At 41.9% G+C, this 25965-nt stretch overlaps 1 protein-coding gene across 5 annotated transcripts in view; it reads right to left on the reverse strand.

Moving 5' to 3' along the window:
- Ccdc144b (coiled-coil domain containing 144B) overlaps positions 1–24657 on the reverse strand; it is a 61850-nt gene extending 37193 nt beyond the window's left edge. For 3 of the 5 annotated variants that reach the window (XM_039103620.2, XM_039103621.2, XM_039103618.2), the window contains exons 1-4: positions 24513–24657; positions 16448–16591; positions 14160–14352; positions 574–757 (exon numbers count right to left, since the gene is read on the reverse strand). In XM_039103620.2, the coding sequence (XP_038959548.1) occupies positions 574–757; positions 14160–14352; positions 16448–16568 (498 nt within the window). In that variant the 5' untranslated portion in view covers positions 16569–16591; positions 24513–24657. The other 2 variants (XM_039103619.2, XM_063282872.1) reach the window with 2 other exon arrangements.
- Between the last annotated feature and the right edge of the window lie 1308 nt (positions 24658–25965).

Here is a 25965-nt window from a genome sequence, read left to right on the forward strand (position 1 = left end):
GCTTACAGGAACTGGATATAGATCTCTCCTGAGAGACACAGCTAGAATATGTCAAATACAGAGGCAAATGCTAGCAGCAAACCACAGAACTGAGGACGGGACCGCTGTTGGAGGAATCAGAGAAAGGACTGAAAGAGCTGAAGGGGCTTGAGACCCCATAAAAACAACAATGTCAACCATCCAGAGCTTCTAGGGACTAAACCACCACCCAAAGACTATACATGGACTGACCCTGGGCTCCAACTGCATATGTAGCAGAGAATAGCCTTGTTGAGCACCAGTGGAAGGGGAAGCCCTTGGTCCTGCCAAGGTTGAACTCCCAGTGTAGGGGATTGTTGGAGGAGTGGTAAGGGGGGATGGATGGGGAGGGGAACACCCATATAGAAGGGGAGAGGGAGGGGTCACGGGGCTGATGGGCAGGAAACTGGAAAAGGGAATAACATTTGAAATATAAATAAGCCATACCCAATTTAATAAAAATGGGGGGAAAGTATAATTTTAAATGTATTTGATCCTACTTGATTCAGACTGGCACACACTCCCAACCTTACAAAGTGTAAACAGTGCACTCACTTTGTTAAGATTATTTCTCACGGTCTTCATTTCCACATCCAGTTCCCTGATACGAATTTCGAGCTTTTGTCTCGCTTTAACTTCTTTATTATATTGCTCTTCCTTTTCTCTTAGCTGTTCCTTTATTTTGTTATAAATCCAGTCCACATTTTTTCTCTTCTCCTCTTCTTGTTTTAAAGTAAACCTACAGTTTAAGATGCTTTGTTAGGAACGCGTTTTGTTAGAAAATGTTTCTTTCGCCTGGCTAGTCGCCTATAGGTTTGTTTATTCTGAAGGTTCTAGAGAATCCAACCTTCCTCTGAAGCATGCTTACCCCCCGTTGCCCCTTCTGATGTCTCTTCTCCATCCTCAGACACACACAAATTGGGTACAGGTTTGCGAGCCGTGGGTAACCCCAAGACTAGCCAGGGAGAATGTCAAGTTAGACACCAGCAAAGGCAGACACCTCTGCCACCTGGATCCACACACTCAAAACCTGCGAAATGTAAGGAAACCAGAGTGGAACCTAAGTCAAGTTTTCTGTTTCTTATAGGACACTGAAAGGGGGAAACACTTCCTGCCTCTTGTCAATCTTTTCCCAGTGGACAACCCAGAATATATGACTTGATTGAAGAAGGACAGGCCATACAGAGGACAGGGACTGTGGGCCCAGCCAGTTGTCACTGGATGCCCCAGCGAATCTCCTGTCTGATGTAAACCACTGAGTTTTGCTCTACACAGAAGCAAATGTCTCTTTACATGTGTGATGTATGGATAAGTGGTCACGTGCTATTACAGCTCCCCGAGAAGCTGGCTCTAGAGAGGAATCTGGGCTGCCCACTTCAGGAACAAGCAAGTTTGCCCCATTCTGTTCTCATAAATCCCTATCATGGGTCAGGTTGAGCCCTGACTCTGTGATGAAGAAAAGAAGAACAATAAAGCAGCCTGAGGGTAAAGGCCCTATATCCTTAGAGCAACTGAGACGTAAACCATTCCCAGCAGACATCACTGTTATTTACCCACAAAGGATGTCTAGAGTAGAAACTAGCTTCTTTCTATTACGCATAGTGGAAATTCATTATGGAATGGCCTATTTTGTCACAGCAACAAAAAAAGTAACAGATGCAGACAAATACAAGTACATGGTAAATAACAACATTCATTTAATTACTTAATAAGTAAACCAACCAGATAGAGCAAACAAAAAATAAAAACTATTGAAATCAACCCACAGGTCTCTTTGCTATTGCATAAACCACCCTACTCTGTATCTAAACTTTCCACATCCTCCTCCAGGTTCTAGCCTGGTAAGTATCACGACCCCCATACTTGTTTTACATATCCTGCTGAATATAGTTCAGGTTTCTCAGACAGTGTGCTAGCCAAATCTGATGGCCCATGCCTGATAATAGTGACCTCTAGGCTTCCACAGTGCCCCTAGTCCCATGATCTGACCTATGACCTAGTCTCACCATCTCCTCCTATACTGCAGCCAACATCCAGGCTTCCACCAAGACCCTCCTTACTATCACCTAGCCACTGGACCTTTCCTTACTATCACCTACCCACTGGACCTTTTCCTTACCATCATTTACCCACTGGACCTTTTCCTTACCATCATCTACCCACTGGACCTTTTCCTTACCATCATCTACCCACTGTTCCTATAGTGCAGCCTTCACAACCCCATTCCATATTCAGATCCCAATGTCCTCCTCCAGGGTTCATCCTGGTGAATACTCCCGATCACTTCATCCACACATTTTCTACAATCTACCAGGATTAGCCTTGATCCCAGAATAAGTGCGTAAACCTAGTCTTGTCTTCACTGCAGAGTTGCTCTAGGTTTGGTCCCATATCTTCCCTACCTGTCTGCCATACAACAGGACTCTCCCAAGTCATAACCACCCTTCCCACTCAGACCTATCTACACCCATACTCCAACTTGGAACAAGAAGCACATCCTGTGTACCAGCCCAGTTCCCTCCACACATCTGACTGCCACTTCAAATCTCTAGACCCAACCTGCCCCAACATCTTCTCTCTCCCCGACCCTGCTCCATCCACACAAACCTAAAACTAATACAGGAATTCTACATGCCAAGATGTCACCCCAGCAATACCAGCAATATAAAAGATCAAGCTGGTAACTTCTCTCCAAAATTTTCTAGTCCTATAGAAATGATTTTCAAAGAGAATTATCTAGATGAATTCCAAGGCCCAGAAATTTAAAAAAAGAAAACAGCCATAAACCTCCTCAGAGAATTCAAACAGTTTGAAGAAATCATGAAGAAACCGCTCAATGAAGTCAGGGAGAAAGAGCTTGAGGAGAATAAATGCCTGAGTGGTGCCCAAGAAAACACAAACCTAAGGCTGACGGCAGTGATGGCAGCGACCCAGAACTTGAGAACAAAATTAAATAAATAGAAACAAAATTAAATAAATAGAGACTGATGGGGACTCAGTCTGAGATGGAGATGGAATTGAATAACCCAATGGCCCAACTAGAAGACACAAAGGAAAGCCTTGCTGGCAGAATGAATCAGGCAAAGACTAGAATATCAGGTCTGGAAGATGAAGTGCAATATCTAGACCAAATTATCGATGAACGTGAAAACATTTAAAAACAGCAGGGAGCGGGCTGGAGAGATGGCTCAGTGGTTAAGAGCAGTGACTGCTCTTCCAGAGGTCCTGAGTTCAAATCCCAGCGACCACATGGTGGCTCACAGCCATCTGTAATGGAATCTGATGCCCTCTTCTGGTGTGTCTGAAGACAGCTACAGTGTACTTATATATAATAAATAAATTTAAAAAAAAACAGCAGGGAGCACACAGGGAACGTGGGGCACCATAAAAACAAGTCTTCCAATTATAAGCATAGATGAGGAAGAAGAATCCCAAGTCAATGGCATAGACCAGGGCTTCAACAGGATCACAGAAGAACATGTCCCCAAACTAAGAAAAGACCCAAATACAAGAAGCACATGGAAGAGCAAATAGACAAGACCAGAAGGAAAACCCCACAGCATGCAGTGGTTAAAACACTGAGGAACAAGAAAGTGTATAGACAGCTACAAGAGACAAAAATTGCAAGTAGCACGAAGAACATATTCCATCAGAATAATAGCTAACTTCTCAGTGAAAACTTTGAAAGCCTGAAAAAGTCTGGAGAGATGCATGTCAAGTCCTTAAATGACTGCAAACCTAGACTAGTATATTTAGTAAAACTATCTACTATGGATGCAGGAAAAAGAAAAACTTTCTACATCATAAACAGGTGGTTTGTGTATGCTTGGTTCATAGGATGTGGCACTATTGGGGGTGTGGCCTTATTGGAGGAGGTGTGGTCTTGGTAGAGGAATTGTGTCACTGTCGGGCTTTGAAGTCTCAGATATATGCGCAAATCTGGCCAGTGTGATCCAGACCCTCCCCTTGGCTGCCTGAGGAAGACAGTCCACTTCTGCTGCCTGCAGATCAAGATATAGCATTCTAGGCTCTTCCAGCCCTGTGTCAGCCCGCTTGCTGCCATGCTTCCTGCTATGATGATAATGAGCTGCTGAAAGTATGGGCCAGCCCCAATTAAAGGTTTGTCTTTATAAGAGTTGCCTTGGTCATGGTGTCTGTTCACAGCAGTAAAACCCTCACCTAGACAGAAGTTGGTACCAGGGGCTGGGGTATTGCTGTGATAGGCCCGACCGTGCTTTTGTTTGGAGGAATGTGAATTTGGAGAGTTTGCATTTGGAAAGCAGCGGAATGCTTTAAGCAGGGCTTAATGGGCCATCCTAGGAGAAATATAGAAGCCATTGGTGCTGAGGGTGATTTGAACTCTGGGGACCTATAGTTTCAGAGGAGAAGAATTTTAGTACGTTGGCTAGAGATCATTCTTGTGATATTTTGGTGACAAATGGGGCTACCTCTTGCCCTCGCCCGAAGAGTCTGCTTGAGGCTAGGGTGACAGGATTTAGATTAATTGCATTGACAAAGGAAGTCTCAAAAAAGCCCAGCATAGACTCTGTCCTGTAGTTCACTCTTATGAAAAATAAAAGTTAAAAAGTAAAAATACAAAATGTATGCTTCAACTATTAAAGGGGCACCAAGAGGTAAAATGGAGTTAAATCTGTGTTCAAGTATATTAAATGGAATTAAAGAAGTGGTGACCTCGGCAAGATCCCACCCATTTAACTTTATTGTTTATGCATTTGCAGTTGAACAAAGGACAGTTTTATTATGTTAGGTATTATTTTGACCTAGTTATTGTTTGCATTTGGACAAAATAAGATGATTGTGTATCAAATTGACCCTGGATGGATTGTGATGGCTATGCTTTGTTGAACATGAGACATGGAGATTCAGATTTTGGAGTTTGTGCAGCTGGTTACTGGTCTTTCTTTGGTCTGATGTTTCCTCATTATGATGTTTCAGAATGAAACTGTATGTTCTATGATATTGGAAGTATGTGAACTGCTTTTTAATGTTGAATTTATTGGGTATTACAGTTAAGAGATTGCATGATATCAGAAGAGACTTTGAACTTGTAAACATTGTTGAGACTGTGATATATGGGAACTTTTGAAGTTGGATTAGATTTATTTTGCATTGTGCTCTATGGCTAGGTATGGCCCCCATAGACTCGTGTGTTTAAACAAGCCAGGGGGGCCAGGAAATGGTTTGAATATGCTTGGCCTAGGGCCTTGGTCATGGTGTCTCTTCACAGCAGTAAGACTCTGAGACAAGAGCTTATAAAAATTTATATACAACAAACCAAAGCTGGAGAAAACACAGGAAGTGGTGCTTCGGGCGTGAGAATGGGAGACAGACATGGCAAACAATGCAGAGCCACAGCCACTAAACCCAAAATACCACGGAGCATAGAGCAACAGCACCCCAGCTCAGCAGCACGAGCATGACTAACACATACACCCCAGGTCAGCAGCACGACCACGGCTAACACATACACCCCAGTCAGCAGCACGACCACGGCTAACACATACACCCCAGTCAGCAGCACGACCACGGCTAACACATACACCCCAGCTCAACAGCACGACCACGGCTAACACATACACCCCAGCTCAACAGCACGACCATGGCTAACACATACACTTCAAAAAGAGCATTTCAAAGGCTCTATTCTCCAATCAAAAGACATAGACCGACTGAATGGATCAGGAAACAGAACCCACCGATCTGCTGCCTGTAAGAAACATATCTTTGTGTTTAGGACAGGCACTGACTTTGGGTTAAAGAATGGACCAAAACACTCCAGTCGAATAGGACTGGGATGCACTCGGGCGTCACTATCCTAACATCTGACAAAATAAACATCAAACTGAAACTAGCCAGAAGATACAAAGAGTTATGGACACTTCTTCCTAATCAAGGGAACACATACACGTGAATACATTCCTATCCTAGACACATACACATCAAACTCAGGGGTGGCCAAGCTCATAAAAAATCTACAACTGCAGTTAAGGCACAGGTTAACATCAATCCATTAGATCACTCCCACGTTCTCCAATATACACATTATCTGCACAAAAGGAGAGAAACATCAGAGCTGACATCATACATTAAATGGACTTAATAGATATCTTACAGAATATTCCATCTAAACACCAAGAATTCACTTTCTTCCCAGCTCTTGTAAAATATAACATATGCTGGGACCCAAAAGAAATACTGATAAATTAAAAAAGATTGAACTCATTACTTTTATGCTATCTTACCACAGTACAATATCTTTAAATTAACATAAAAAGCCCACCTCTAGTAAATACACAAACCCATGAAAATTAAAACACTCATTACAAAAAAAAAATGAATGTGTCAAAGAAGAAATCAAGAAAGGAATAGAAAAAGTTTCTGGGACTGAATGCAAATGAATTCCCCTGAGGCACATTAAAAGCAATCTACAATGGAAGTTTACAGCTCTGACTGCCTACATCAGAAAGTCAGAAAGAGCACTGATACATGCAGCAAATGAGATGGAAAAACTTCAACAACTCAAATTCAAACCCAGGCCATGACAAGAAATAAGAAAATCCAGAGCAGAAATTGATGAAGTAGAAACAAAGAAGACAACACCAAGAATCCAGAAATCTAAGAGCTGACTCTTGGAGAAGATGACAAGCAAACCTGACAGACCCTTGGCCAACTGACAGAAAAAAGAAAGGACCTAAATTAGCACTGAGAAATGAACAGGGAAACATTACAACAGACACCAGAGAAATTCAGAGCAGTATGGGGGGGGGGTATTTTATAAACCTTCATTCCACAAAGCTGGAAAAATCTAAAAGAAATGAATTCTTTTCTAGATTAAGCCAAAACATCAAAATTAAATAAAAAAGAATTCAAAAACCTAAACAGGACTATAGTAAATGAGGAGACTGAAATAGTAATGAAAGGCTTTCCAGTTGGGCTCCAGAGATGGCTCAGCGGGATTGCTCTTCCTAGAGGTCCTGAGTTCAATTCCCAGCAACCACATGGTGGCTCACAGCCATCTGTAATGGAATCTGATGCTCCCCTTCTGATGTGTCTGAAGGCAGCTACTGTGTACTCATATAAGTAAAATAAATCTTTAAAAAAAAAGCCTTCTAGCTAAGATATGGTCAAGACCAGAAGGATTCACAGCAGAAATCTACCAGGCATTCCAAGATCTACAGCCAGTCCTCCTTAGACTATTCAAAAAGAAGAAACAGGAGGAACACGCCCCAAATCCTTCTATGAAGCTAGTATCACTCTCATACAAAAACCATGCAAAGATACAAGGGAGAAAAACTATCAGCCAATCTCCCTGATGAGCTTACACTCAAAATTATTCAAGAAAAATCCTTGCATACAGAATACTAAAAAATGTCATGAACTAGCTGACTTTATCTCTAAAATGGATGTATGTATGGTTTGCCATACATACCCAAGTGAATAAACGTAATAAACGTGTAAGTTGATGTTTAAAAAAATCACATGACCACCTCAATAGATACAGCAAAAGCTGTTGACAAAACCCAACATGCCTTCATTGTAAAAATCTTAAAGGTTGTAGGATTAGAGGGCACACACCCAATGAATGCTACATATGAGAAGTGCACACCCAATGGCATCCTAAATGGAGATGAGTTCGAAGCAACCCAAGTGCAGTCAGGAGCGTGCACTATCCCACTCCCTTTCAGCTGTGTTCTTGAAGTACTAGCTGGTGCAATAAGGCACGAGAAGAAAATTAAAGGGATATGGACAGAGGAAGAAGACATCAAACTACCCCTAGTTGCAGATGATATGATACTATATGCTAGAGATTCCAAGATTATACCAGAAAAAATTTTTAGGAATGATAAATTCAGCAATGTGACAGGATACAGAGTCAGTTTACACAGATCAATAGCTTTTCTATACATCAACAACACACACATACGAAGAAGGACATATACATTGAACTTTCATTGACCATATTCATAACTGCTGTTTTGAAATCACCAGAGAGATAGTGCAATGAAGGTTCTAGTTCCTGGAGTACACACACATCTCGTCTTGGTTGTTCATATTGTGTTTGGGGGTAGGTGAGCTAGGTGTCTGGAGCCAGGACATCGACAATGTTTCTTGATATGGGTTCCTGGCCTCGCCTTTGTTGGGTGGATCTTTGCTACTGTCACAACTCGTCATGTTGTTGACCAGATGAACGATGCTTGATGCTCAGTCTCGGGGCCACTCTGTAGCTTTTATTATGTTTGTGCCTCTAACTCTATATCTTCTAAGGTCGGAAGTGTTCCCACATCTGCTAGGTACAGTGGGACTTCTGTACCCAACAGTAATCTTTCCTTAGGGTTGCATTTTCACTGCGGATCTTCACAGGTTTGTGGGGAACTCTTCCATTCTGCAGGTGGTCCTAGGGGAGCAGGGGGCTTTCACAGTGGGAGTAGGAAGTGTCCTGTGGGACATAGTGCAGGATAGCGCACCATCCTCAGGTAGAGGTGAGAGAGAGGGAGGATAGGCTATAGGGTTTTATCCAAGATCAAACGCAGAATATTGTGTACTCCTAGGGCATCTTGGTAGGTATGGTGGCAGACAGGCTCTGAGGGATACACCTGTAACTCCAGGTTGGATTCCGTGCAGTGCTGGATGGCGCCGTAAGTTGATGGGCAGGTGGAATGGGTCTGGGGGAACTACTTGGAGTTCCATGTCAGACTCAGCATCATGCCTCGAGGTGCAATGGGCATTGTGGTATTGGCTTGGTTTGTATACGCTCGGCCCAGGGAGTGGCACTATTAGACGGTGTGACCCTGTTGGAGTAGGTGTCCCATCACAGGTGTGGACTTTAAAAGCATCGTCCTAATTGAGTGGAAGTCATTATTCTGCTAGCAGCCTTCAGATGAAGATGTGGAACTCTCAGCTCCTCCTGTACCATGCCTGCCTGGATGCTGCCATGTTCTTACCTTGATGATAATGGACTGAATCTCTGAATCTGTAAGCCAGCCCCAATTAAATGTTGTCCTTAGAAGAGTTGCCTTGGGGGTTGGGGATTTAGCTCAGTGGTAGAGCGCTTGCCTAGCAAGCACAAGGCCCTGGGTTCGGTCCCCAGCTCAAAAAAAAAAAAAAAAAAAAAGAAAAAGAAAAAAAGAAAGACTGGTATGGTGGCTGATTGGCAGGCAGGTAGGTAGAAGCTAGTCTGGGACCATCTAACGGGAGTTCTGGTCCAGACCCCTCTCTCTAGGTACACTTGTTTCCAACCTTCCAGAAGCCTGGTGTGGTACGCTCTGCTTGCTGGCAGCGCCCTGCGCTTTTGTTGGTTTGGTTTTCATCTTACTCTACAAACTCTTTGGCGTTCCTCCTATAGGTTAGCTTGTAACACACGCACCATTAATTTTACACAATCACCCTATATCTTGTTACTAGTTTTCTGTGTTAGTTACTTTTCTTCCTTGCTGTGGTAAAATAAATACCTGATAAAGGGAAACTAAGGATGGACTCACAGCCCTGGTGTCCAGTTCAGGATGTCAGGGAAACCGTGGTGGCGGCTTTGAGGTAGCTGGCCACTTGGCATCCACAGTCAGGAAGGATAGGGAAAATATGCTGGCCTTGAGTTCACTTTCTCCTTTCCATTTGGTTCAGAACTCCAACCTGTGGAAGGCTGATGTTCACTTTCAAGTTATGCCTTCCAACCTCGACTATCCAGATAAGCCCTCACAGCTATGCCCCAAGACTCTGGCCGTTAGCATTGTCAATGTGATAAAGTCTAGAATCGCCTGGGAGATGGGCTTCTGAGCATGCCTGCAGGGGGTTATCTTGATTACATAAATGGTGTGGAAAGATGCATCTTGACTGTGGGCAGAACAATTTCCTGAACAGGTCAGCCTGGTTTGTATAAAATAAAGCAAGCTGAGCAGTCATGAGGCTTGATTTGTCGCCCTCTGCTTCTTGGCTGTACGTGCACTATGACCAGATCTCTCAAGCCCCTGGGGCTGTGATTCCCCTGCCATGATGGAACATATCCAGGAACTGCGAGCCAAATAAACGCTGTCTCCATTAACTCCACTGCAAAAAGGTTTTATCACAGCAGAAAGAAAAGAAAGAGACAGGATTTGATAGCGAGACGAGGGCACACTGCTGTGATAAATCCGACCGTGAGTTTCGCAGGCCTTTAGAACTGGCTTGCAGGAGAAATGTTCAAAAGTTCGAAACTGGTGGTCAGAAAAACCCACAAATGCTGTGGGCAGGATTTAACCAGCCCCTTTCGGTGGGAGCTAGATAGCAACGCTGATAGAAATGTGGAGAGTTGGGTCTGGGCTCCTGAGGTTTCAAAACGGAGCAAGGAGTCTCTCGGAAACTGGGTCAGAGGCCATTTGTATGATACTTTGGCTTTACTCTGTGTTTTAAGAGTCCAAGTCAGATGAACGGAATGACAAAGGACTAATTTATTTGGCAGAGAAAATTTTCAAGAGAGGAGAGCATTCAGGTTGGTGCTGAGAAACCAGCTGTATTTTGAAGGCCTCAGCACCACCAAAGAGAAAGAAACTCCCTATGTTACCATGGGACAGCAGGAAAGATGTCCCGAGGGCAAGATCCCACTCTTTGGAGGCTCCGTCATGTGGAGATCCAAGTTCATTTAAAGACAGAAGAGATTCCCTGATCCTTAAAAGCACCTGCCTAGGAAAGTATATTCCCAGAGTTAGCACACAGACGCTGTTGTCCCAGGGAGAAAAACACTGCATCTCAAGCAGGCCAGCAGCATCCCTGTGGTACTGATTTTCCAGACATGAAAGATAAAAGAATTGAGGGGTTCATCAGGTCTAGAGAGTAGGGGAGGCCATCTCAGTGGGAGCTAAAAAGAATGCTGAAAGAACGTTAGGCAGTGACATACTGGCTCTCTAGGTTTCAGACTGGAACAAGGACTTGCTCGGAAATGGGGACAGGAGCAATTAATATGCTATTTCGGCTTTATTCTGCCTAGGTTGTAAGCCTGTGGGAAAAGGAAGCTTTTCTTCTTTGCCTGCTTGCTCTGGCCTTGCTAGCAAGTCCACTCCTTCACCGCATTAGAGTCTATTTCTGTAGGATTCCAGCATATGCTGAAAACTAGCTGTGGCATCCAGCCTCACAGAATGAGCAGCTACTGGATTCTTGGATTTTCCATTCACAGCCAGCCACTGTTGGGTTAATTAGACCACACACAGCCTCTGGCAGATTCAAAGTCCCTGCAAGAGAACTACTTTATAAACGTGTGAGGAAGAAGCACGGTTTCAGTGGAGACCCCAGGATAGTGGATATTGTACAATCATGGGTTGAGCACCCAGAACAGCTGTGGTGCAGGAGACCGGAGGTGGTACTGGAACTGGAGAACTGGGACTGCCCATGCTATGTGGAGCCCAGCTGGCTACATCAGGAGCCCCCAGACAGCAGACAGATGCTTCAGGATTTCACTGGTGTTTGCCATGCTGGAGTTTGGCTTTGGGGTGGGGTCACTGCTCAATGATATACCCTGAATCTGCCATGTTGGAATGGGACTGTTGCTTTCATGCCATATGTTTTTGTCTATAACTTGTCCTTTATTTGTGAGAGCTGACAGCTACGAGTCTTTGAACCTCCAGCCTTGGAACTGTGGATGCCCCCAGAGACTTGATGTTAGACTGAATTCGTTTTATATTGTGAGATGGTCAGGACTATCATGTCAAATTGCTACAAAGTAGGATAACCTGAGCAGGGAGTCTGAACTAACAACTGTCCTGGCTGTCTTAAGTGCTGAGGGCAGGCCCTCTCTGATTATGGATGGAAACGTCTGGTAACGACCTAGATAGGAAAGGGGTTGGCAGAGGGAAGATGTGACGGCTGTTCTTGGTTGTCGACTTGACTACATCTGGAATTAACTAAAACGCCCAAGTGGAGGCACTCCTGTGGGGCGTTTCTGCTTACGATCTACTTCTAATCTGGATCTTTGAGGTAGGAAGACAGATTGTTAATCCAGTTCTTTCATCCAGATCTAATGTGGACCACACACTCTGCTGGCAGCTATGTAAGGACATGGAAGGAGGAAGCTTTTGCTCTTTGCCTGCTTGCTCTAGCTCGCTAGTAAGTCCGTCCTTCACTGATATTGGAGCTCACTGTTTTGGGGCTCCAGCCCTGGTTTGTTTGTTTGTTTGTTTTGTGTGTGTGTTTGGGCTCCTGTGCTGTAGCTTGTGTGTTTGGGGGAGGGGACCTCATGTGTGTGGAATTCAGAGAAATTCACATTGGTCAGTTCTCTTCTTCCTCCAGGGATTGAACCCTCCACTTACTTTGTATCTCTGTGTGTGTGTCTGTCTTTGTCTCTGTCTCTGTCTCTCTCTGTAGCTATCATTGTCTCTGTCTCTCTGTATCTCTGTCTCTGTGTATGTGTCTGTCTGTCTCTTTCCCTGTCTTTCCTCTTTCCCTCTCTCACCCCCTCTCTCTCCTCACTCTCTCTGTGTTTCTATCTGTCTGCCTTTCTCTGTCTCTCTCTGTGTTTCTGTGTTTGTCTTTATCTCTCTCTCTTTCTCTCTCTTTCCTCTTGACTCAGCCTCATCTATAACAGATTCTAAGAATGAACCTTCCAACTACAGTGAAACACAAAACAATATTTGCCTCCTTTAGCACAACATATGGTCCTGACCAAAAGATGAACTATGACTGGAAGCCCTCTCGCAACTAAAAAAATAAGGAGGGAGGGCACATCTGACTGACTTATTAAAAAGTCTCTGATTAGTGCATGCTGGCAGAAACTGGATATAGATCTCTCCTGAGAGACACAGCCAGAATATATCAAACACAGAGGCGAATGCCAGCAGCAAACCACTGAACTGAGATTGGGACCCCCGTTGAAGGAGGAATCAGAGAAAGGACTGAAAGAGCTTGAAGGGGATTGAGACCCCATATGAACAACAATGCCAAGCAACCAGAGCTTCCAGGGACTAAGCCACTACTCAAAGACTACACATGGACTGACCCTGGACTCCAACCTCATAGGTAGCAATGAATATCCTTTTAAGGGCACCAGTGGAAGGGGAAGCCCTTGGTCCTGCCAAGGTTGCTCCTCCAGTGTAGGGGACTGTGGAGGGGATGGTAATGGGGAGTGGATGGGAAGGGGAACACCCATATAGAAGGGAAGGGGAAGGGGTTAGGAGGCTGATGGACAGGAAACCAGGAAAGGGAATAGCATTTGAAATGCAAATAAGAAATACCCAATTTAATAAAATTGGAAGGAAAAATGTCTCTGATTGTGGAGAGCTAAAAGGTTGCAGACCCTGATTATTAGTCTTATCTTCTGCTTTCTTCTATTTTTTTATTTTTATTTATTTTATTTTTATTCTTTAATTCTTTTTTATAGTCCAGACTTCATCCCCCTCCTGGTCTGTCTCCCGACCACTCCCCATCCCATACCTCCTCCCCACCTTTCCTTGTCTCCAAGAGGATGTTCCTGCCTCTACCCCCACCACCCCAGGCATCTCCACTCCCTGAGGCCTCAAGTCTCTTGAGGGTTAGGTGTATCTTCTCTCACTGAACCCAGACCCGATAGTCTTTTGCTGTCAGGGGCCTCATATGGGCTGGTATATGCTGCCTGGTTGGTGGCTCAGTGTCCGGAAGATCTCGGGAGTCCAGGACTTCTGTCCATTGGTTGGATGCTGGTGTCTACATCTGACTCTTTCAGCTGCTTATTGGGCTCTCAGAGGACAGCCATATCTTCTGCTTTCTTAACAGCCATGTGTTTGTTTAAGCTAACATCCCTGTGACTATTGGGTAAGATCCTTTTCAAAGGGAACCGGTAGACTTCAACTCAAAGGGTAAGAATGTCACCAGACAGCATCTGTGGACTATCACAGATACTTCTCTGCTTTACATAATCTGGCTACTTAATGTCCACTGCCCTCCCCCACACCTCTGCCTTCCTTCTCTTCCCCTTCTTCAGTGTTCCCCATATGTTGCAGACTGCCTTTGGCCTTGAATTTGAGATTCGCTTTCCTCTGCCTTGCAAGGACTGGAATTACACACACTATTGTAACCCTCTTGTGTAATACAGTGATAAAACTCAGGGCCTCACACATGCTAGCCGAGGACTCAGTAAACTGTCCCCACAACCATCAGACATTTTTGAAATGGAGACGTCATACCTTACATTGCAGAGTTCTTGTTCTTGTTCAAGTTGTTCACGTTCTGCATCCGTAAGCTTCTTACGGAGTCCACTGACTTCCTTCTCCACCACTTGAAGCTTCCCTTGAAGTACTTTGCAGTGACCATTTTTCAGCTGTATTAACCTTTTATATGAATAAACTGCATTCTGGATTTTTAGTAGGCTACCAGAATCTGAATCAGCGAGAAAGCAATAAGGGAATAAAATATGAGAGAACTTTTTATATATGAATGGCTGTATGTTGCCTCATTCCCCAATTCCAATACTGACCAGAGAGAAGGTTTATAAAGGGGTGTAAGGCCACCAGATGAGGAAAGTCACTTTTGCATCCACACAGCACAAGATAACTATGCTTGACATTAACTCAATATCTTAAAACAGCTACTAAAGACACTTCTTGATGTTCTCACAGCAAGGAAATGACAAATATTTGAGGTTATATATCTATAAAAATGATGTTTTGGTAATTATACACACAATGCATATGTGGCATGAGCTTGGCCATGCCAAGACGCATTAGTGCTCTGGGGTGCCGTGCAGATGTGTGTAGAGCTGCTGCTGATCTATCCACAGCAGACTTACCTTTGCATTCTAAGCTAAGACGTTCAATTAGCTTTAGTATAGCTTCATAAATACAAGTAAAGATACCTTCCTATGTGTTAGCTAAAATAAATGCTACTTCACAAAGCAAATACTATTTTATCAAAATATCTGAAAAACAAATAAAACTTTTAAAATATAGAAATATTGCATATCTAATGCACAAAAACATGGAAATATTAACGACATGGAAATATGAAATGTTGCCCATGAAAATAAACGCAAACCATTGCTTAGGTGTTTGAAGATTTACTAAGATGTTAGCGCTCAGCCGTCTAACCAGGGCCACACACTTCATTTTTAGTTGGCAAGCTGATTTTAAAATTCACATCTACATCTATGGCTAGGTCTTTAAGGAGTAGATTCAAAGGCTTCTGCTTAATCTTTACCACTATACAAAAACAAACACAAGTAAAACAAATCTACCAAGGAATCATATGGAAATGCAAAAGATCTAGACTGCAAAACAACTGCTCCTCCAGCCACTCGCCCACTCCCGCCTCACCGCTCTAGTATCATTTGACTGAAGAAAGGTGTAAGTATATGCCAATAAGTGTTAACGGATGCAGTTTAACGTTAGAATGCTTGCCTATAGTGTGTGGGTCCCTGAGTTCATTCCCTAGCACAAAGGAAGAGACAGTACTTGAGATAGTCTCAAGAGAACACATAAATTCCCTAAAGCTGGAGTGGGGAGAGTCCTGTCAAAAAGCACAGCGGATAAAGGACTGAAGTCTGGAACATAAATAGCAAGGTTAAAAATCAAACAAACATTCTTAATTTTATTTGGCAAAAAGACTGGGGATGACAGTTTCCAAGGAAAACACACAAGCGTAAACGAGCACGTGGAGAAGTGTTGATCGTTATTATTGATTTATGTTACATGAATTACAATACATGGAAAAATTAAAAACAGCTGGCAATATCTATGCTGTGAGGGAAGGGATGGAACATGGTCCAAACGTGGAAACAGTTTTTGTGATCTCACAAGTGACGATAAATCAGGAATGGAAACAGTGTTCTAAGTGGTAGATCTGTCTATGTCTTAGTACGTTGACTAACCGTGTTTAATGTGTATGTTAAAACTTCTCAAATGGTACACTCTGTACATGTGCAGTACATGGTATAAGAAAAATCTCAGTAAAACCTTAGAAAACAAAAGGCTCCATTACAAGAACAAATGTCTAAGGCAGAGGATCGACATACAGACAGGAAGGGACATACAGACAGAGACAGGAAGTATAAATGAAAGTAGAGAAACAGCTGGTCTTAAGCAAGGTGTTAACATGATCGCATCTTAACTGTTAACAGCACATCATTAGGGTTGTGAGGTAGGCGGTGGTCTCAAGAGATGGGTGAGGTTAGCAGAGAAACAGTTCTAAGCCATTCATTCCAAGGGGCTCCAAATATACAAGGCAGAGACAAAGATAACCTGATCTGTTATAGGAAATTCAAGAGAGAAACAATGGTTTTAAAAAGACAGGGTGTGCCACCCACACCGAAGAAACTACAGTAGGAATAAAATTAATGGCTAATAGTGTATGATTGATTCTCTTTCTCCTTAAATGTATAACACGTCTCCGGCATGGCCACGCCAAGACGCATTAGTGTTCCGGGGTGCCGTGCAAACTGTGTTTCGAGCCCCTGCTGATCTATCCACAGCAGACTTACCTTTGCATTCTAAGCTAAGACGTTCAATTAGCTTCAGTATAGCTTCATAGTTAGGGGAGGGAAACTTGCCACACTCCGAGGCTGTTTCAGATGACTGAGTTAAGTCACCCAAATCTTCCATAGTAGGCAGATTTTCTTTTTGACCTTTAAAATAAGTCATACCAATTCAAAGTGTACTTTAATATCTCCTACCACATGCCATCCACACAGAAAAGGCAAATGCCAATCATTTTATATAATAAGAGAACTTCAGGGATTTCTGAAAGAACTGACGTTTAATCAGAAGGAAACTATCCATGAACCATTGTTTCTCAGTTTCATTTTAAAAGTTAAATGACTTCCCATAACAACATTTTCTACTTTCAACTTAACTTTTATAATGTACCTTTTAATATTACTGTACTAGTCTGTATTAATGGTACAAAATAAAAAGATTCATTGTGTCATTCCATATACACTTGTATATTTTGACCACCTCCATCTCTTCTGTTCTCTTTAAAGAATTCATTTGTGTATTTTACATATGCAAGCTCTCTGTCTTCATGCACACCAAAAGAAGAAATCAGATCTCATTACAGATGGTTGTGAGCCACCATGTGGTCGCTGGGAATTGAACTCAGGACCTCTGGAAGAACAGTCAGGTGATCTTAACCACTGAGCCATCTCTCCAACCCCCACTCTGTACTCCTTTATCCTCTCTCCAATTCCCTCTTTCCCTTCAACATCCCTGGAAGCTTCTGGTTGTTTTAAAATGCATCATTTTTGCATTTTGTAATATGTTTTAATGAAATGTTATTTTGTTTATTTTTATAGCAGCTTACATCATTGCCCTTAGTGCTGCCCTTCAGGATTCCCAAACCATAAAACCCCTGTAAGAAGATAATAAATCTGTAAAATACAGAAAAGTTCTGTACCTGCTGTCATCTGTGCATAAAATACCACATTTGCTATTTATCTTGTTCATAAAGTTTATACAGTACTCACAAGCCATTTCATACAAGAATGATTTTGTTCTTTGCCCCAGAGATAGTATTTATAAACTCTTGAAAAACAATGCCAGGGGGACATGTCTGTGCTGGAAAGGGACATTGAGGGACAAAGGCTACGACTACTAACAATGTAACAATTAAATTTAGATCAGATGTCAGTCTAAGCAAGAGGATAACAGTTTATTAAATAGACACACACCAGGTATTCTGTTATTGCTACATTTTATAAAACAAGTTTTTATGACAATTAAACTCAATTTGGGAAAATATTACTTAAATCCTTATTTGGGGAAAACCGTTTTTTCTTTTATTGGATATTTTTTTATTTACATTTCAAACATTATTCCCTTTCCTTTCCCGGTTTCCCGGACATAAGCCCTTCGCTTTCTTGAGACCTACTAGGTAATTACTGGGTGTTAATCTAAGCACTGGGCATGTGTTGAATTCATTCCAGTCCTCACAGAATTATGAGGTAGGTTACACATTAATTATATTATGAAGAGATGAATTAGAAACATTTCTACGGTCCTGGGCTAGCAAGAAGGTTTAATAGGTAAAGGCACTCACTCTGTGCGCAGCTTGAGGACCTGAGTTCAATCTCCAGGACCCACAGGCCGGAAGAGGAGGCCTGACTCCACAAGTGGTTCTCTGACCTCCACACATGTGGCGAGTGGCAAGCGTGTGTCCCCCCATTAATCAATGTAATAAAAAAAATTTTAAGAGAAAGCCTGAATCACGTAGGAAGTGGCTAAACCCAGAGAATTTCCACCCAGGGATTCTGACTCCACAACATGTTGTTTCACAATATGTTATAAATGTAGTATTTCCAACTGTGTTTAAGTCATATATTAGCAGGGGAATCCATATTATCACCCCTATTTTATTAAAAATTGATAATTTCCGACTCTTGTAAATATTTGTGTGGTCACGCATGTGTAAGCATCTTTCACCGGTATATAGCCTAACCACCATGTTAAGCCGAGATCCCAACGTGGGTCCCCAAGAAGAGCAACAAATACTGATAACCATCACACCATTCTCTAGCCCCCTTAATTATTTTTAAATTTTACATGTGTATCTATACCAGGTACATGCTTGGTGGCCGGGGGAGATCATAAGAGTGCGGCATTGTCTCACCAACAGAATTCAAGAGATGGAAGAGAGAATCTCAGGAGCAGAAGATTCCATAGAAATCATTGACTCAACTGTCAAAGATAATGTAAAGCGGAAAAAGCTACTGGTCCAAAACATACAGGAAATCCAGGACTCAATGAGAAGATCAAACCTAAGGATAATAGGTATAGAAGAGAGTGAAGACTCCCAGCTCAAAGGACCAGTAAATATCTTCAACAAAATCATAGAAGAAAACTTCCCTAACCTAAAAAAAAGAGATACCCATAGGCATACAAGAAGCCTACAGAACTCCAAATAGATTGGACCAGAAAAGAAACACCTCCCGTCACATAATAGTCAAAACACCAAATGCACAAAATAAAGAAAGAATATTAAAAGCAGTAAGGGAAAAAGGTCAAGTAACATATATAGGCAGACCTATCAGAATCACACCAGACTTCTCGCCAGAAACTATGAAGGCCAGAAGATCATGGACTGATGTCATACAGACCCTAAGAGAACACAAATGCCAGCCCAGGTTACTGTATCCTGCAAAACTCTCAATTAACATAGATGGAGAAACCAAGATATTCCATGACAAAACCAAATTTACACAATATCTTTCTACAAATCCAGCACTACAAAGGATAATAAATGGTAAAGCCCAACATAAGGAGGCAAGCTATACCCTAGAAGAAGCAAGAAACTAATCATCTTGGCAACAAAACAAAGAGAATGAAAGCACACAAACATAACCTCACATCCAAATATGAATATAACAGGAAGCAATAACCACTATTCCTTAATATCTCTCAACATCAATGGCCTCAACTCCCCAATAAAAAGAAATAGATTAACAAACTGGATACGCAACGAGGACCCTGCATTCTGCTGCCTACAGGAAACACACCTCAGAGACAAAGACAGACACTACCTCAGAGTGAAAGGCTGGAAAACAACTTTCCAAGCAAATGGTCAGAAGAAGCAAGCTGGAGTAGCCATTCTAATATCAAATAAAATCAATTTCCAAATAAAAGTCATCAAAAAAGATAAGGAAGGACACTTCATATTCATCAAAGGAAAAATCCACCAAGATGAACTCTCAATCCTAAATATCTATGCCCCAAATACAAGGGCACCTACATATGTAAAAGAAACCTTACTAAAGCTCAAAACACACATTGCACCTCACACAATAATAGTGGGAGATTTCAACACCCCACTCTCATCAATGGACAGATCATTGAAACAGAAGTTAAACAGAGATGTAGACAGACTAAGAGAAGTCATGAGCCAAATGGACCTAACGGATATTTATAGAACATTCTATCCTAAAGCAAAAGGATATACCTTCTTCTCAGCTCCTCATGGTACTTTCTCCAAAATTGACCATATAATTGGTCAAAAAACGGGCCTCAACAGGTACAGAAAGATAGAAATAATCCCATGCATGCTATCGGACCACCACGGCCTAAAACTGGTCTTCAATAACAATCAAGGAAGAATGTCCACATATACTTGGAAATTGAACAATGCTCTACTCAATGATAACCTGGTCAAGGAAGAAATAAAGAAAGAAATTAAAAACTTTTTAGAATTTAATGAAAATGAAGGTACAACATACCCAAACTTATGGGACACAATGAAAGCTGTGCTAAGAGGAAAACTCATAGCGCTGAGTGCCTGCAGAAAGAAACAGGAAAGAGCATATGTCAGCAGCTTGACAGCACACCTAAAAGATCTAGAACAAAAAGAAGCAAATACACCCAGGAGGAGTAGAAGGCAGGAAATAATCAAACTCAGAGCTGAAATCAACCAAGTAGAAACAAAAAGGACCATAGAAAGAATCAACAGAACCAAAAGTTGGTTCTTTGAGAAAATCAACAAGATAGATAAACCCTTAGCCAGACTAACGAGAGGACACAGAGAGTGCGTCCAAATTAACAAAATCAGAAATGAAAAGGGAGACATAACAACAGATTCAGAGGAAATTCAAAAAATCATCAGATCTTACTACAAAAACCTATATTCAACAAAACTTGAAAATCTTCAGGAAATGGACAATTTCCTAGACAGATACCAGGTACCAAAGTTAAATCAGGAACAGATAAACCAGTTAAACAACCCCATAACTCCTAAGGAAATAGAAGCAGTCATTAAAGGTCTCCCAACCAAAAAGAGCCCAGGTCCAGACGGGTTTAGTGCAGAATTCTATCAAACCTTCATAGAAGACCTCATACCAATATTATCCAAACTATTCCACAAAATTGAAACAGATGGATCACTACCGAATTCCTTCTACGAAGCCACAATTACTCTTATACCTAAACCACACAAAGACACAACAAAGAAAGAGAACTTCAGACCAATTTCCCTTATGAATATTGACGCAAAAATACTCAACAAAATTCTGGCAAACCGAATCCAAGAGCACATCAAAACAATCATCCACCATGATCAAGTAGGCTTCATCCCAGGCATGCAGGGATGGTTTAATATACGGAAAACCATCAACGTGATCCATTATATAAACAAACTGAAAGAACAAAACCACATGATCATTTCATTAGATGCTGAGAAAGCATTTGACAAAATTCAACACCCCTTCATGATAAAAGTCCTGGAAAGAATAGGAATTCAAGGCCCATACCTGAACATGGTAAAAGCCATATACAGCAAACCAGTTGCTAACATTAAACTAAATGGAGAGAAACTTGAAGCAATCCCACTAAAATCAGGGACTAGACAAGGCTGCCCACTCTCTCCCTACTTATTCAATATAGTTCTTGAAGTTCTAGCCAGAGCAATCAGACAACAAAAGGATGTCAAGGGGATACAGATCGGAAAAGAAGAAGTCAAAATATCACTATTTGCAGATGATATGATAGTATATTTAAGTGATCCCAAAAGTTCCACCAGAGAACTACTAAAGCTGATAAACAACTTCAGCAAAGTGGCTGGGTATAAAATTAACTCAAATAAATCAGTTGCCTTCCTCTATACAAAAGAGAAACAAGCCGAGAAAGAAATTAGGGAAATGACACCCTTCATAAGACCCAAATAATATAAAGTACCTCGGAGTGACTTTAACAAAGCAAGTAAAAGATCTGTACAATAAGAACTTCAAGACACTGAAGAAGGAAATTGAAGACCTCAGAAGATGGAAAGATCTCCCATGCTCATGGATTGCCAGGATTAATATAGTAAAAATGGCCATTTTACCAAAAGCAATCTACAGATTCAATGCAATCCCCATCAAAATACCAATCCAATTCTTCAAAGAGTTAGACAGAACAATTTGCAAATTCATCTGGAATAACAAAAAACCCAGGATAGCTAAAGCTATCCTCAACAATGAAAGGACTTCAGGGGGAATCACTATCCCTGAACTCAAGCAGTATTACAGAGCAATAGTGATAAAAACTGCATGGTATTGGTACAGAGACAGACAGATAGACCAATGGAATAGAATTGAAGACCCAGAAATGAACCCACACACATATGGTCACTTGATTTTTGACAAAGGAGCCAAAACCATCCAATGGAAAAAAGATAGCATTTTCAGCAAATGGTGCTGGTTCAACTGGAGGTCAACATGTAGAAGAATGCAGATCGATCCATGCTTATCACCCTGTACAAAGCTTAAGTCCAAGTGGATCAAGGACCTCCACATCAAAGCAGACACACTCAAACTAATAGAAGAAAAACTAGGGAAGCATCTGGAACACATAGGCACTGGAAAAAATTTCCTGAACAAAACACCAATGGCTTACGCTCTAAGATCAAGAATTGACAAATGGGATCTCATAAAACTGCAAAGCTTCTGTAAGGCAAAGGACACTGTGGTTAGGACAAAACGGCAACCAACAGATTGGGAAAAGATCTTTACCAATCCTACAACAGATAGAGGCCTTATATCCAAAATATACAAAGAACTCAAGAAGTTAGACCACAGGGAAACAAATAACCCTATTAAAAAATGGGGCTCAGAGCTAAACAAAGAATTCACAGCTGAGGAATGCCGAATGGCGGAGAAACACCTAAAGAAATGTTCAACATCTTTAGTCATAAGGGAAATGCAAATCAAAACAACCCTGAGATTTCACCTCACACCAGTGAGAATGGCTAAGATCAAAAACTCAGGGGACAACAGATGCTGGCGAGGATGTGGAGAAAGAGGAATACTCCTCCATTGTTGGTGGGATTGCAAACTGGTACAACCATTCTGGAAATCAGTCTGGAGGATCCTCAGAAAATTGGACATTGAACTGCCTGAGAATCCAGCTATACCTCTCTTGGGCATATACCCAAAAGATGCCCCAACATATAAAAAAGACACGTGCTCCACTATGTTCATTGCAGCCTTATTTATAATAGCCAGAAGCTGGAAAGAACCCAGATGCCCTTCAACAGAGGAATGGATACAGAAAATGTGGTACATCTACACAATGGAATATTACTCAGCTATCAAAAACAACGACTTTATGAAATTCGTAGGCAAATGGCTGGAACTGGAAAATATCATCCTGAGTGAGCTAACTCAAACACAGAAAGACATACATGGTATGCACTCACTGATAAGTGGCTATTAGCCCAAATGCTTGAATTACTCTAAATGCCTAGAACAAATGAAACTCAAGACAGATGATCAAAATGTGAATGGTTCACTCCTTCTTTAAAAGGGGAACAAGAATACCCTTGGCAGGGAAGAGAGAGGCAAAGATTAAAACAGAGACTGAAGGAACACCCATTCAGAGTCTGCCCCACATGTGGCCCATGCATATACAGCCATCCAATTAGACAAGATGGATGAAGCAAAGAAGTGCAGACCGACAGGAGCCGGATGTAGATCGCTCCTGAGAGACACAGCCAGAATACAGCAAATACAGAGGCGAATACCAGCAGCAAACCACTGAACTGAGAATAGGACCCCCGTTGAAGGAATCAGAGAAAGAACTGGAAGAGCTTGAAGGGGCTCGAGACCCCATATGTACAACAATGCCAAGCAACCAGAGCTTCCAGGGACTAAGCCACTACCTAAAGACTATACATGGACTGACCCTGGACTCTGACCTCATACTTAGCAATGAATATCCTAGTAAGAGCACCAGTGGAAGGGGAAGCCCTGGGTCCTGCTAAGACTGAACCCCCAGTGAACTAGACTGTTGGGGGGAGGGGGACAATGGGGGGAGGGTGGGGAGGGGAACACCGATAAGAAAGGGGAGGGGGGAGGGGGATGTTTGCCCGGAAACTGGGAAAGGGAATAACACTTGAAATGTATATAAGAAATACTCAAGTTAATAATAAAAAAAAAAAAGAGTGCGGCATTGTGTCCACTGGAACTGGAGTTACAGGAAGTTGCGAGCTGACATGAGAATGCTGGGAACCAAACGCCCAAGTCCCAAGTGCTCCTAATTGGTAACCTCGCTGCACCTTCTATCTTATTATAAGACAGAGTTTCTTGAACCTGGAGTGCACCATTTGTCTAATCTTAGTCCTGGGAACCCTCCTGCCTCTGTCTTCTAGTGCTGGGCTTCTATGCGGGTGCTGGGGACCCGATCGCAGGTTTAATGCTGGCAAGCACTTTGCCTACTGAGTCATATCATCACCCCCAAATATTGAAAAATACTCTTAAAAATAAAATGACAAGAAACATAGGTAATTTGTGGAAGCTCCCTTTTTTCCAAAGGAAATTCCTCAATGGACATGTTTACTCACGAATCTACAAACATGCATCGTATAAGCCAGCTTAGTGACATGGTCGGTGCTTTGGATCTCATGGTCTCTTATTGACTATACTTTACTTTTTATTACACGTAAACCATCCCTTTCCCCGGAATATAAGCAATGGTCAAACGGATACACTTGGGTTTTGGAGTGACTTGGAAAAATCCCAACTTTGAATTCTTATCAGCGAGCTTTTTAAATTTTTCCGAGATCGCATAGCATCCCTTATTCCTCACCTCTTCACCGAAAATACAAGAGCTCACAGTTGTCTCTAGCCATGTCCCCTTTCCTGGAGGGTTCAACCGTCCCGCGGTAGACTCGTGAGGGTTATGGCTAGGCGCAGAGGCCTCTGGGAGTCCTGGGCAGCACGTGTTCTGTTGTCTTTGATAGCCGCTGCACCCCATGTTGCAAGATGATCAAATGTAGCAAGTTTGTAAAAATTCTCCAATATTTTCCTTGTTAGTACATATACACTGCATGAGAATATTATTTCTATATTTATTTGAGTTTTGTGGATAAATTATTTTTTAAAGCACCAAGTGGCAGACATATCTCTTTTCTAGTTTCTTAATGTGACTTTTAACAAATACAAAATAATTGAAATAATTCTGTATATTAGCAGATTATAATTGATAAATCTAAAAATCAGCAAAAAGAATACAGAAATGTAAAAATAAGGAACTGGAACAATGTATATTCTGGATAAATAGTAGGTCGCTAATAACAATGTACCTCCACGTCTTAGAAACACATGACAACTCTTAAAAGTTGGAAGTAAGAGAATCAGGTTTCCAGCCTTAGCCTCTTCTTGATTGCATGGTGATTTAAAAGCTACCCTGAGCTACGTGAGGAGCTGTACCAAAAGCAACAGTAAGAAGACAAACAAGAGGCGCTAAGGAAAACACACAAAACTAATAGAAAGAAAGTAGCAAAGATTAGGGCAGAGATGAAGGAAATGGAGGCAGAGAGAACAGAGTCAAAGCATCAGTGAAACATAGTTTCCATTCTTTGACACAAACAAGGTCGAGAAATGCTTTATATAACCAAAGGAGAAAAAGATCGGTTAATAAAATTAGATATGGAAACAGTGACCCCCCCACAATAGATACTAATGAAATCCAGAATCTGGTTTTGTTTTTGTTTGTTTGTTTGTTTGGGTTTCTTGTTTTGTTCTGTTTTTAGCTTGATATAAGCTAGAATTGAGAAGAGGGAATCAGAATTGAGAAAACACCTTCATAAGATAGGTCTGTAATCATGTTTGTGAAGCATTTTCTTAATTAGTGGTTGATGTGGCTGGTCCCATCTGATTGGGGGTTGCCCCCTAAGGGCACGTGGTCCTAGATGATGTAAGAGAGCAGACTGAGCAAGCCAGGAAGCAGTTCCTTCATGGCCTCTGCATCAGCTTCAGCCTGGAGAAGTTCCTGCCTCAACTTACTGTCCTGACTTCCCTGGGAGACAGACTACAAGATCTAAGTTAAAATAAGCCCCTTTCTCCCTAGTTGCTTTATATCATGACATTTTTTTTTTGGTTCTTTTTTTTTCGGAGCTGAGGACCAAACCCAGGGCCTTGTGCTTCCTAGGCAAGCGCTCTACCACTGAGCTAAATCCCCAACCCCATATCATGACATTTTATCACAGCAAAAAAAACCCTCACTGAGACATTTAGTTCTTTAAAATATACAATATCTC

The sequence above is a fragment of the Rattus norvegicus genome, chromosome 2 (genome assembly GCF_036323735.1).
Source record: "Rattus norvegicus strain BN/NHsdMcwi chromosome 2, GRCr8, whole genome shotgun sequence".
In the NCBI taxonomy this organism is placed as follows: Eukaryota; Metazoa; Chordata; class Mammalia; order Rodentia; family Muridae; genus Rattus; species Rattus norvegicus.